The sequence below is a fragment of the Ochotona curzoniae genome, unplaced genomic scaffold (genome assembly GCF_017591425.1).
Source record: "Ochotona curzoniae isolate NIBS_2020 unplaced genomic scaffold, NIBS_Ocur_1.0 contig_2754, whole genome shotgun sequence".
Lineage (NCBI taxonomy): Eukaryota > Metazoa > Chordata > Mammalia > Lagomorpha > Ochotonidae > Ochotona > Ochotona curzoniae.
Window position 1 is genome coordinate 10633071 of NW_024465582.1, and position 15063 is coordinate 10648133.

General features: G+C 36.3%; 1 protein-coding gene across 1 annotated transcript in view; it reads right to left on the bottom strand.

Annotated features, from left to right (window-relative positions):
* Positions 1–15063, bottom strand: part of CDH10 (cadherin 10) — a 120810-nt gene that overhangs the window by 12060 nt on the left and 93687 nt on the right. Inside the window, exons 6-8 of the mRNA XM_040977653.1 lie at positions 9280–9467; positions 7121–7374; positions 3356–3492 (exon numbers count right to left, since the gene is read on the bottom strand). Coding sequence (XP_040833587.1) covers positions 3356–3492; positions 7121–7374; positions 9280–9467 — 579 coding nt within the window. The remainder of the gene's footprint in view (positions 1–3355; positions 3493–7120; positions 7375–9279; positions 9468–15063) is intronic.

A 15063-nucleotide genomic window follows, 5' to 3' on the forward strand; every position in this document is an offset into this window, starting at 1 on the left:
TACAAGGAAGCTGTTCAACATGTATGAAGCTCCTGGCTCCTGACCTCCACCTGCGTGAGCCTTGGGTCCATAAGCTATTTGAGGAGTGAATCAAAGGATGGAAGATCATTCCGTCTCTCTCTTTAACTCTACATTTTAAACAAATAGGTTTTGTTGGTTATTCGTTTTTATTTTTATGTTTTTAAGCATTCACATGCAGGAGTCTAACTGATTTGCTTACATTTCCTTTCTAATACAATTTGATTTTGTGACATTGGTAACTTTACCTCAACTCTGTAGTAATCTGTTTTATTCAATGTGCATAAAGTAAAATCTTCATTTTCACCATGCTTTGGGGACATAGGTGAGTTATTGTACAAAACAAGTTCTTGCTAAGGCGTCAGTTTTATGATTACTGCATATGGAGCAGTAATGGAATGTGAAGATTAGGAACAAAATCATATTGATTGTGACTATCATATTACGTCACTTCTGTAAGAGCTATACCAGCTTTCCCCGTATAAAATATTCACAAAATAAAACCTCATTCTTCATGTTTGAAGAAGGCCATATCTGGGGGAAATGTGAAAGGTGAGGAAAACGAGAAAAATACAATTCCTTTATTATTTTTATTATTTTACTTTTTGATCTCTAGATGATTTTCTGCTGTGCACAAAATAATGTTTATCTGCAAATGAAACTTGACTCTTTAGTTGCTTGCTGCTGCGGGATAGAGTGGGAAGGCAGGCTTCCTATATGGTAGAGAATGCAGCCCTCAAGCTACTTGCAGAGTAGATAAACGGAAGCACAATATTTTTAATTATATGGCTCAAAATAAAAATATCTCTTGCCGATAGTGAATCACATTTTTAACTGCCATGTCAGCCAGAAGAGACAGAAAAGTTCTGTACCTAGGAAAATGACAGTGTCAACCCTTCCCTAGCACATATTAAAGTTCTTCAGCCTCTTTATAAATAACTCACGGCTCTTCAAAACAAAAGCTAAATCCACAGGGATGGCTGTGCTTTGTGAAGCACCAAGCCTGCAGTTACCTGTCCAAAACACAGGGCTTACACTAATCGTTTTTGCTGGCAGATGATGCAGCTTATGTATAAATAAGAGGATCACACATTCCAAGGAAGACTCTTTCTGAATAGCAGCTGGCATGCAGTTAGCAGCTGCTTCTCCTACAGAGCACTTCAGGGAAGCTATAGTGTAGAAAAATGTGACAGCCAGAAAAACAACCTAAAAATGTATGTCCTAAGGTGAGACCATGTTTATACGCCAAGGCTTGTTCCTATCTCCTAAATCAGGAGAGCTTACAACACTGTGTGGAAAGAATTCCCAGGCTTTAGAAAGACACACCATTCCTGGTTGCTTAGTGTAAGAATCTGTGCTAAACAAAGGCAATGGACCCCAGTCATACACATGGTTCAACAATTTGGTTTCTTCCAAACATGTGACCTAATTCCAAAATGTATTATTGCATCATTGATTGTGGCTAATTATTTATGCTTTTGTTGTTGTGGTTCTACAACTAGCATTGCAATACTATTTTAAAGAGGCAAAAAAAAAAATGAGAATCTTGCTTGTGAGAATCTAAACTTAGCTTTTTTGGTGTGACAGGCTACATACAGCCTGCGGATGTCTTTGCCATGTCATTTTGTGAAACGTTAGAGGCAGAGCCTGGAAACATGTTGATAGGAAACTTAGTCTGTCCTGCTCACGGCTTAGTGTGGAAGACGGTTATCTTCAAGCCAGTGGTTAAAGCTTAATAAAGAACAATCCTGTACATCATTGCATTTAGTACCCAGAACAACATGATGGGGCCCTGCCTCCTTGTGGTGTGGCAGGTAGGCATTCTTGGCAGTCTCTCCACAGATTGATTCCATTTAAGGGAGGGGAAAAAATAGGTTTCTTTCTTAAAAAGAAGAAGTAATTGGCTTAGCTTTCTGCAGAATTGTAATTACTTCGACTAGCTTTAGAAGTTAAATTTCTCCAAGTATCTTTAATAGAAAATTCGATTTTTAGCTCATTGGGCATGAATGAAGATGCTGATTCAGGCAGGAAGCACAAATAATCAGGGTTCTGGAATGATCAGACTGGGTCATGCTGGCATACCTAATAATGGAATGTGGAGACAGACACAGAAAGCACAACTTTCCTTACAGGAAATCCTTGGAAACTTCCAGTTAGTCTCAAAACGAATATTCTTTTAAATTTTATTATGATTTTCCATGATATTGTTTTGTAGGTATAGGGATTGCCCCTCTGCATCCCCTAACTCCATATCTCATCCTTCTTCCCCACTCTTTTCCTTCATATTATTACCATAGATAGTCCCTCAGCAACAGTCACAAGTTCAACACCCTGCTATGTCCAAGTATATCATGGCATTGTAGGTATAGGTAACAGAAGAAAATCCAGTGTCAAACCTTCCAGGGAGAGTCCTTTTATTTGGGAGTGGAGATGCACACTGCAATGTGTGTTCACAGGATGCTGCTCTCCGTTATCCAGCTCACCTGTGAGAATGTGTCTGTGTGTGTTCACCTCTGTATTTATTTGTTTATAATTTGCATGAGCATTGACTTAGATCAGAGAGAACACATGAAATATAATTACAGGAAAACTGGATCACTTAAGGTCAATCTCTATGTCAGGGCAAAATGTAAAGAGAAGCCCAGTTTCATACTTGTTCTTGAAGCAGAGAACAATGAATTCATTGTTGACTATCTGTCTAACCGAATATTACCCTTTTGGTATACTTGGTGTCTCTGTTTCAGTCCTTTACCTTCCAAGTTCTGGGATGACTACTTCAAATCACTTTTATTCAATATCTGTTTGTAGATTCAACTTAATGTCTCAAATATGGAATTTACGTCCTGTACTTTATATCATGATTCACACCCAGCTTGGGGATCAGAAATCCCAACAAGGTTTGCAGGAGTGTGGCCATGCGATTTCTTCACTTCCACAGGGCCTTCATCCTGAGAAGGACTTGATTTAATTCTCTAACATGCTCTTCTTAAATTCCTCAAAAATGTTTAAAGAACCTAATATTTTCATTTTAAAATAAGCCCACCATTTATAATCCAGTCTTGTGAACAGTAACTTCTGCTTCTCCTACAATACATATCACTCTCTCAATGAATAAGAAAAAAAACAATAGTTGTGAGGTTTCTTGAAAAATCAAAATGATAATTTGTACATGCAAAAAGAATGCACATGAAGCATATTTGATGACATATATTTAGTATCTAATACACCATGTAGAATATTCAATGAATACATCTATAGATATAAATTGACAAAAATGAAATATGTCTTTCAAATATAAAGATGAAAAGCATAAATATATGCATAAAATTCAACTTACTGATTTCAGCAGCAATAACAGTAAGGTTGTGCCATTGAGATAGCTCCCGGTCAAGGGGTTTTGATGTATACAGTGATCCGTTTCCAGAATGTATATTAAAGATCCTGTCAAGGTCAGTATGGCGATCCAAGGAGAATCTGAGTATAGAGGGCAAAGAAAATAGAAACAGCCGTGTTATGGATCATTTGCAAGAGAAAATAATGGAGCACTAAGACACAAAACTAACCAATAATTACAGGAAAGTACATAATACTATTGTAGGGTGTAGACTGTTTCATCGATTTGTCAGACACAAACAACATATTCTGTCCAAAGTGTGAACTGGTACTTTGGCTTGTATTCAAACGCCAGTCTTCTGAATCTTTGTGGTATCTAAATAATTATCTATTGCTCTACACAGTCACATCATTTTGATAGATTTGCCCACAAAATAGCTTGCATTACAGAGATTACATTACCATTGACTCTATTTGGTGATTGAGGGTTTTTTACTGAAGAATTATCACAAGGATCTATTGTATAAAAGATCATTCTTAGAAGTAAAATATTTTTCTTGGTGAGACAATAGGAGACAACATCATTTTTTTTTAAGAGAAGTAAGTCATTGATTTATAATGCTGTTATGTACTTTCCTGATATTGTATCATACATCTCTTGTCACATAACTATATGTGTAATTATACATGGCTAACTTATAACTGGGAAATTTTTTAAATAAAAAAGTTGAAATTAGTTTTATAAATGTTTCTAAAATGCGTACCTAAAGCTTATATGTATTTTGGGGAAGAAAAGTTATAGCGAAGATGGTTCTTAGCCAATATGTTGGATGCTCTTCTAAAGGCTAGCACTTGGTTTATCAACCTTTGATGTCATTGGTGTCAATTTCATTTTATCAAACTATAGCTGACCACCCACAAATAAAGAAAATCACTGTGTTTTTGTATCTGAAATAATCTCCAAAATCTATTCTGAGTTGACAAAACTAGCTTAGACTATCATAGTCCAACTAGAAAACAGATTATGAGAACACCAAGGATGATATTCCAGTAGAAGCTCAGAAAATACTGCTCGATGCTAATACTGAAACTTCTCTTTCACATGTTTGTATCCAACTCAGCGACTCACAATTGCCTACTAAGAGAAATTGAAAATGTTTCAATTCTTGGATTTTTTTGGCATATAAGTTCCCTTGTTTATGCAAAATATAAAAGTTGTAATATATAAATTAATACTCCATGGCTAACATGCATCACTGTCTTTGTCAAATCCATTCACATGTGTTTTTAATAATTTCTTTGTGATTCACTTTAAAAACAAAATAACAGTCGGACACATTGGGTCAGTGACTAAATCCTTGCCTTGCATATTCTGGGATGCCTTATGAGAGACAATTTATGCCGTGATTTCTCCACCCCCGATCTAGCACACTGCATGTAGGCAGGGAAAGCAATTGAGGATATCCCAAAAATTTGGGACCCTGGAGCCATATGGACACCTGAAAGAAGTCCCTGGCTCTTGCTTTGAATCAGCTCAGATCTGGCCATTGTGGCCACTTGGGGAGAGAGCCAGGGACAAAAGACCTCTCTCTCTTATTTCCTTCTTTTTACATCTACCTTTATAATAAAAACAAGTTTTTAAAAACAAAGATTCAAAAGGGCAATCTTTTTAGGATTATATTCATTGCCTAGAAAACACAAAGAGATCATAGCTATTCTTTCTCAAATGTAATTACAAGTATAACTATTAATTCTCTTATCAAATTATGTGCTAATTAATTTTTCTTTTTGCCATTTCAACCACATACATTTCAATTAAAAGTCACTGGTAATTACATTAATTTCCATAATATGCAACACAGCAGTTAATGCCATGCACAGATTGATCTATTTCATAAATACATTACATTCATAAAACTGTTTTTCATTACACATATGTCTCACTTATCTCAATATTCTCTATTTGCATATCCTACCACATTAACTTCTTATGAACAGTTTCTAAATCAAGTTACACTATACAAGTCAAATTATACAATTCTTGTTATAAGTAATGAAGTTGTTATTTTCATGTGGTACATATGAATGAATTCTGTCCTACTCTTTGCAGCTGTGTATCTTATTCCATTTTTGATAGTTTTTCAATCATCAACGATACATATATATTTGACAGATAATAAATATATACATATGCAAAGTCTATTTCATTGTATGGGAAAACAGCTTGACTCTGTGATTTAATAATGCCATTTCATTTTATTATAATTCACGCAAAAGCCACACTGAAGTATTTAAATGCCATTTTAAGTTAAAAAAAAAAACAACTAAGAACAGCTCTATTTAGGATCTCTTCCTGGCCAATATTTAGTAAGTATTTCATGGGGAAAATTAAGCATGTAAATTGGCTGTTAAAACTTCAACAGAAAAAAAAAATCCAAAAAAAGCAACAATTTAAGGAAACTGTGGCTTCCAACCTGAGCTCTATGGAATTGATATGGACAGACTTCACCTGCAAGTGTGCAACTTGTGATGCTGTGTGTGAATATAAATGATACTTCTTTTACATAAAATTATGCAAATGAAGTAATATAAAAACACATCTGACTTCCCTTTGAAGAAATGATAAATAGAGAATTTTAAACTTTTTGTATGTTACTTGAGAGATAGAGAAACACACACGGAAAGCAGACCATGCTTACGTTCACTGGGGTTCCCACGCGACTGGAGGAATCCTAGTACTTTGTGCTGCCAACTCTTTCCTCCCCGGGTGCAAAGAATAGGATCATGGAGCCAGGGCCAGAGTCCAACGGGAACCCAGGCACTTTGTTATGGAAAACTGGTTTATTTCATCATCATAACTGCTACCTGAAATGTCCACCCCAGACTCCAGAATGTCTAACGCCATTCTAAAGTTCCAGAGGATTTAAGCCTGGAGGCTGCGTTCTTTAAGTTGCATGTGTAAGAGATCCCTAAGAAACTGTGCAATAACCAATTGAAATAATTCTTGATTGGATTACATGGAAACCAACCAACCTACTGAGAATTAGGGAAACACATGATAATCCAAAGCATGGTGGACTTGGGTTAAAATAAGCATTTGTTCAAAGGCTGTCATTGTACAGAGATAATACATATATTTTCTAAAGACACAAATGCTGAGGAAAACTTCAATCCTCCTTAATTTCTTATGTTGATCACATCTCACATGTTTGTAGGAAAGTAAAAAAAAATATATTGAAAAGACTGATTGCTCAAGAGTGATTTAATACTTTTGAAACAATATCACAAAATGATGACACAGATGAACTTCCCTTCTTTAATGACGGGTGTAAAAGGAGTCCCTAAAATCATAATATAACTGCATGGCAACACAGTAATTTATTCGAACAGAAAAACTTCTCACCAGCTCACATTTTATTTAATAACTGGAAACACAAGCGACTTGTCTGCCCTATAAATGCACAGCAGACTGTGGTTTGGTCCACGTCAGGATGAGCTCAGTAAACACTGACAGAGACTAGGAGGTGGCAGAGACCAGGTGTCTGCCGAAAGCTCACGTCCAGCCTAGCAAACGATGGAGCCTGTGCCTACCCTGGCACAACATAATCGAAATAATCTGCTTTCAATCCTGCGCTCAACAAATGCACGTTCAACCAGTGCAGGTGCATCTATGTGTTCCTTTGCCTTAGGTTATTTAGATAGAATTTCATGATCTCTGCATGTATTTTAGCTGCATGAGCTTTCCTCTCGTAAACACAGGCATAGGTACCTGATAGGACTGGAAGTAGCATCTGGGTCCCTTGCCATCACAGTGCCGATAATGGTGCCCACTTCAATATCTTCATGGACCTCAAACAGGTAGGAAGATCTGCTAAAAACGGGAGGCTCATCCACATCGTCAACAGAGATTTTCACAATTGCAGTGTCTTTAAACGGCCCCAGGTAATAAAAGCGCGGATCCAAGTGGGTGTTTTCTGCCTCCACTTTCAAAGTGTAAAGTCTTCGGCTTTCATAGTCCAATGGCTGTGTAATAAAAAAATCACCCAATTACAGTAAGGAAAGTTGATGACGTGATCCCCTCCAGTTACACTGTGATTTTTAAATCGTGGTCACACTCCGTCAGCCTGTTTATTAAGCATTATGCTTAGCGAAATAACCTAGATCCTCTTCAACAAACCCCAAATATCATACATTTTCCTTTGATTATTAAGGTGCATAGATATACAGTACAAGAAGAAAAGACAACATACATGAGTGAAAATGATGTTTGCATTTTGATTATGCTCATAACCTTTGTCTACAGTTTTTACAGAAAAATAGTCTCTCAGTCACACTTGCTGAAATTTTTTGTTTGGTGGAAGTGAAGCCTGTGACAATAGAGCAAATAGAAAATGTATAATATTTTAAAATGTAAAAGGAAAAATTTAGGGAGGAAGACTCATAAATATCAATATGTATCTAAAATTGTACAGATGAAATACATGAGATCTGTTTGTAGAAATTTATTTTTAATTTAAAATGTTAAATCAGATTTATTAAAAGGTAACTTTTAAATAGTTCAATAATCATCAGACACCATTTAGAATCTATGTTTTATTTTTGTACAACAAGTATAAAGCATTTTAAATAGGAAAATCAGATTTTAACATGTATTTGGAATTGGCATATAACATTTACACTAACAGCTCATAAAACTGGGATGTATATTCAAAAGTATCTCGGATGATGATTCATCCTGAAAATGGCCTGGTGGATTGTCTGTGAGTATACCCTCAGGTGGTGTCTAATGTTCAATTGGAGGGCAAACATTTGTGCTATTCTGAAAACTGTTGGTGAGCTATTTTTGTCCAATGTATCATGTTCATCCGTTGCACAAACTTTTCTAAGTTTCGAAAGCTAATACAAGTTTTCAGCAACTACATGAAGTATTTGAAATAAAGAAAATATATAATCAAAATGGGAAAATGTTCATAGTCACTTGATAATGATGTATATCACAAGATAAAAAGGTATCATAAATATTGACATGATTACAAAATGCATTGGTATCAAAAATAAGTATAAAAACAAGTTTCTTAATCTCTAATATAAAGTATGTTTTGGTTACACAAAAAATATATTATTGATGTAGATTCCTTTTCTCTTTCACCTTATTCTGAGAAACCCTGCGTTCTATTTGTGTCACTGTTACTATCGGTCATGAAAAAATACCAGGAAAGTTACTCCCCTCTTCCCTGGTGTTTGATCTTTCAATGAGGGCTGTGAACCTTGTGTCTTGCAACATAAACACAGAAGAGTTTTATTGTCAACCAGAGGCCCAATGATTACTTTATGTGTGACATTTCATTAGCATCTAAATTTTATTGTTCCTTTTTTCTCTTATTACGACAGTACTGCCTCTACAATAAAAAGCTGGTTACCTTTAAATTGTAGCACTGAACATATGTTAGCCAAAAAGTTTAATTTATATAACAGAAGGGAAAATGTGAACAATTAAATTATGTTCCAACCCAGTCTGTCTCTCTTCCTAGCAACTCCAATTACTGCTTCACACATCTGGGTGCCGTGTTACTTTTTATGCCTCCAACTGTGATGCAATAGTGCCATTATCAGCTGTTAATTACTTTTAAAGAAAAAAAAATACATCATTTTGGTAGACTTTCAACATTCCTTAGAAACTTAATCATGTATGTATTAACTTGTCTTCAATTCTTGTGAAATGTTTGGTTTCAGGTTTCAATAAATATGAACAGGTGTTCTGAACATCCTAGGAGCGCTTTAGTTTCATGTCCGTTTTACTTTACCATCACACAAATTACATGTGAAGATGATGGTAATTCATCTGAATGGAGGATGCATGAGTGAATAGACACAGCAATAATTGTACTCATTGAACATTCAGGTGCTTATTAAATGGAGACTGGGTACCTTTTTCACAGTTATAATGCCTTCTTGTGTGTCCTTTTCAGTGATGATGTCAAACATATCTGTCCCATCACCATCGATGATGCGAAATTCCACTTCAGCATTTTTCCCAATGTCCGCATCTGTGGTTTTCACACTTCCAATCGCTGTGCCGACTGGGGAAGATTCAAGAACCCGAAGATGAACATTTTCTGTAAAAAATAAATTCGGAAAAGAAAGGAGATGGATAGAGAAGTTTCACAGTATGAAAATGTCCAAAGAAAAATATCTAGGAAACAGCATTATAAAACTTAGACTCTGCATTAGTTGCTGACCAATTCATAAACTGAATATGCATAATACTTATGACATTCAAATCTACCAACAGAAAAGATAGAGCCTCAGGGGATTATGGCTGTGCACACAATTATGAACAGTGATTGCCAGCCTATGATAATATCGTAAGTTCTATTACCAAAATTGTGCATGCTGTCTTTTCATTGTTTGATGCACATATGTATCTGTGTGAATTTATGCAATCACAGTAAACCACAGAACATACAGTACTTGTTTCTAATTTATTTATTTTGGTTTTGTTAAATTTAGCTATTTGCTATTTTCACTTTTTTCAGCTGATAAAAAAAACCAAAAACATTTCATATTCTTATGAAATCAACCACGATGTGTAGGAATCCCTTTTTCACCAGTGACAGCAGAAAGAACAGACAGTCTTTGGGAGAAATATAAACATGCCCTTCACCATGTCAGAGTCAAAGCATCAATTCTGACGAACTCCCGTTCACTGCAGAACACAACAAGAATTTATCGAAGTCCTCGGTGTGCTTAGCTGTGGTTACAGCATGAACAACCTCTCCTGCTAATGAGATTTATGCTTTAGCACCTCATCATAAACTACTTGTTCTTGACAGATTAATTGACCTGAAGTTACACTTCTGATTATAGCACCTGGTTGCTCATAAACTTTAAATAATTCTCTTTAATATACATAATAAAGTCCAGACCTCTTAACTACTCCTGCCTGACTATATACTTCCTAACATTCACTTTTCTCCCTTTAGTTATTTCCACAAATGTTTTACACCAAAATGGACTTTACATTTTCTAGTCAAAATTTCATTTAATACATCATTTTATATGGTTTTTGCCATGCCATTTCCTTCACATAAAATTCATTTCCCATTGTCCTCATATAATTATATTGTCCTTTACTAATTCTTCGCATTAGTCATTAACACTGTTATGGGCTGAGAGTTTTAGGTGTTCTGCCAAGCCAACAAGGGAAGCCTCAGAGTTCTAACCTCTAATAATGTGAGGTGATCAATTTGTCCTGTTAAACACTCCTGGTCTCTGGACCTTGTGGTGGCAGCCCTAAAAAATTAATGTGCTGGCAACCCTGAAAAATTAACGCAGGCATGTATGTCCACTCAGTTTTGGAAGCTATTTCCCAAGGGATGTCATTAAAACTGCCCATCACACAGCAGTTAGTTTCATATTGTCATTTTCTATGATCTACCTCATATAACACAGCATTGCAAGCAACTCTCCATGCATTCCTTGGCTTTGTCTGTCTCTTTCTTTGTTTTTGCTTCACCTTAGAAGATTTGTCCCTGGCAGCCTTGTAAGAAGATGAAACTTCTGTTTCCCTAGCCCTAGGCCAACTGGAGTCCACCTGGCCATCATAAAATCGCTGAGAAGCAGAGCATCTCTGAGCTCGCTAGCTCCCTTGGCCAACCTGGAACTCACACACAGTCTGATTTCATACTTCTCTTTCCCAATTTAAATCACCAAGAAAACCTCAACCCTATTTCCTCAAGAAAGCCAGGGGAATTAGCGAGTAGCTCTCCAACTCCTTGCTCTGCGCTTTGCAATAAGCACCTACTTTGTTCCACCACAAGGTGTATCATTAGCTTTCTGCTCGTTAGGTGGCTGGACCAAGTATGGAGGTTCCACAGCATGGTTGCAACCAGTTTGGGATGCTGTTTGGCAACACCCCAAATGTGCCAATGACCATGCTCGGCTCCTTTAGTGTCTCCTCACCTATGATCCCTTCAACATTTTCAACTGTAATCTAACTGGAAATATTTTCAGTGAAAATTGCACTTCTAATCTTTCTTGCTATAATTAGTCATAGCAGACAGTACACTATAGTTTTATTAATTGTAAGATGAGTGTTTAGTACATTGTTTCTTTCATTGTAATTTAGATCATTTAGATGATTCATTTAGATGAGAAGACAATATTAATGGATTACTGATAGAGAAGAACACATAGAAGTAGCAAAAAAAAAAAAAACAATCCCCAAATTGGAAGAAAATGAAGATCTCGGAGAAATAGGTGGATACTCTTCCCCTGCTGGGACACAGCTATTTGCCATTTTATAGAATTGATCTTTGCTTCTTCAACCTCTCTGGTCAGGGGGCATAGACCCAGTTTAGTCATTTCATACCGTGCTTACTGGAGCAGCCAACAGTTTGCCAGTCAACCAGGACCAAAGGACACTGCATTAGGCAAAGGAGGCATTGGACCCAGGACGTTCCTGATGATTCCTGCCATGGGCTCAGATCACACAAACTGCAATATTTCAATAGGCACCTTTAACTGCTAGGAATTATGGGTGATCCTTTGGCCACTATCACAGATAGACTGAACCATCTTGAGGACAGCTGCTTTAAAATAAAAGTGATATCAAGTTTTAATTGCAAGCGGTATATATGTGCATACACATACCATATGCATGAATAACACAAGCACATACATATAAATATATGCACATATGTATATGCAGACCTAGTTATAGAACATGTGCATATATTTTAGCATAAAAAAGATAAAGTACATACGTCATTTGAAAAATTAGTTGATTTTAATATTTAGTGGACTATTTCATTCATAGATTTCACAAACGTGCCTGTGAAATTTTCAAGTGATGACATATTCCACTCTGCCAATGCTGTACATGTTTCTGCTTAATGATTAGAATATCCATCCTGGGCCTGGTGCAGTAGCTTAGCAGCTAAAGTGCTTGCCGTGAGCAGGCAGGAATCCCATATGAGTGCCAGTCCTAATCCCAGTGGGGAAATGTTCCTGGCTGCCTCTGCTTGTGCCTTTGTCAGGTGCCACCCACAAGTGATGGAAATTCATAACTCTGAAAAAGTAGAGTATATACTCAACAAAGACAGAGTTAATATTCAGCTGGTAACATCATAAAGAAGCAGGAACATTGTTGTGGAAGATCTTTCCTTACCACACTGCAGGCTGAAATTCTGAGAAGACCATGTTCTCTTGGATTCTCTTCCTGAACTTTCCCAAAGTCAGAATGTTCTGACTGTGCTTGGCATGCAGATGTGTCACTGTAGTTCTATGCACTTCTTCTCCCTGGTTGTCCCCATCACTACTCTGTTCTTATCTACCAGATCTGGTTAGTGTGAGAAGACTGAGTGCCCTTTTTCATAAGGACATTGGCATAGTGCCTTTGGACTTTAACTCTTAGCTTCTTTAATTCAAATGCCCCACTCCCAGTGTAGTATCTTCTGAAGCTTTTACAGCAAAATTACCACTTCCCATTGATTTACATTATGATTCTAATAGCTTCATTGTTGGAATGAAATTGATCATCTATTATCTCCAATGTCTTTTTAGAGAACAGAAAGCCATAATATGCATATATTATCTATTTTCTTTAAAACATTAATACAAATGTTTCAGCCATGTTCCAACTACCTGAAAAGCCTTCATTAATATTGACTACACTCAACAAAATGAAACAAAGTTAGTTCTGTCAAGTAAGTCAGGTGACTATAAATAAAATACACGAATACATGCCAATCACACACTTTAATATTCACTTAATTATTAGGCGACTTTAGTGGTTAATTCATTCAATACATATTTATTCACTAGCCTACACCAGATTTGTAAAATTTGACAGTGTTTTCACTGTAATTACATTTACGCTGAGAAATCATTTTAATAGTAAGATTTATTGGACGTATCTCAAACTTTAAAATTTCATTTCTATAGTTTACATCTATGGAAAGGTAGCTCATTGACAACTCATTATTTTCAAATATTGCATGTTGAATTCAGCTATGCTAGGTTTGCCAAATGAACAAAACTCACTTCAGTTGAGAACCAGTGTACCCCTGTTTCAGAGGTGGTTTTCATGTGCGGTGAGTGGCAGAGTGGAATCAGACAGAAAGCCTAGAAGGTGATGCCACACTGACCATGGCAGCAGAGTGCCGGTCACCCTTACATCTCATTTTCCCTTTAGGACATCTATTTGCATACTCATTTTTTTTTTTATCTTGAAGTTAATGAAACTTTAATTATGTGGCACATTTTCCTATCAGTTCCCATTTAGAATTGTTTTCAATTCCTTCCTGGTTGTCACATTTAATCACCTGCTTCTCTTGTAAAGTTTAGGATGGGTAACTATTTTTCCTGGTGAGTATGTTCTTAGTCTGATTGTTCATTCTTATGGAGACAGACAATCAACACTTCTGATTCACATACAGAATGCTGTATTTCAATCATAAAAATCTAGAAGACAATATTGCAAAGAAGCATTCCTATGAACTGACTAAAGTATAATAGTGAAATTAACATATTTTCAAGCTATCAATAATCTCACATAATATATGAACTTTAATTTTTAAAGATTTTTAACTTTCATTTATGTTCTGCAGGTTATCCAGAATTTGAGACCGATATTGCGGGGCACTTACTCTATCGACATGTGATCAATAGGACTTCTTGTGAATCATGGGTCTACGCCTGTACCTTACTCCAGCTTCCTGTGATTGGCAGGTGGTAATGACAACTCAAGTCATTGTGGAGAGCTGGATTGAGTTTGCATCCGCTGCTTCACACCTGTCAGTGTTGCTGTGAGCCTTTGAGGAGGTGTCTCTCTGGTTCGTACTGTGTACACACGCACATGCATATATACGTGTGTAGAATATATATATTTTACACTTTGTACAAAAATTACTATGAGTAATATGATAGGTTAATGTAAGAGCCGCAAGAGAGGCAAAATAAATTTAAAAAAAGCTGGGATTGTGTAGACAAGGTGACTTCCTTAAGAATTACAAAAGACGAACCTGAGCTTGACTGGCGGAGTAGATGTGAACTTGGCCACAAATAGATGCATTGGAAAAGAAAAGTGCCGAAGAAGTATAACTTCTTTATTCTTGCCTTTGTTGCTAATTTCATTTGCACAAGAACTTTCCACTTTTCCAAACTTGAGATTAAAAAAGCATCATGTGTATGAATCAACAAAATAATTTAACATTAGTTTAATTTTTTAATTTGTTTTGTGTGCAATCATATTGGAACATCTCTATGCTGCATACTAATCTCAAACAATACTTGCTTTAAGAAAAATGACACAATTATGCATGTTTATAAACCATTCCATTGTATAATGCTTAAAAAATGTTTTTTAATGAGCTTAACAGGAAGAAATTAAAAACCAGATAAAGCTCCTCTGAGGCAACTGCAGAGTAGTTAAGGAAATTATGCGATGCTAAATGGGCATTTAGGAGAAAGCAGAGGAGAGTTGAAAGTCACACCAGAGAGTGACAAACTAGCAGGGCAACGGAATTGAAGCTTCTCACCAGAGAAAAGAGAAAAGCCTAAATCTGTGAGCAGTAGAGACAAGATCTCTAACAGCTTTGAGCATTTAAGTTAAATTAAAGCCAAACAGGATGCGCCACTGAATTGCACATGTCGTATCTCAGTTTCTGAGTATGCCACTGAGGGAAGAACACCACGCAGCCTCTGCAGCAG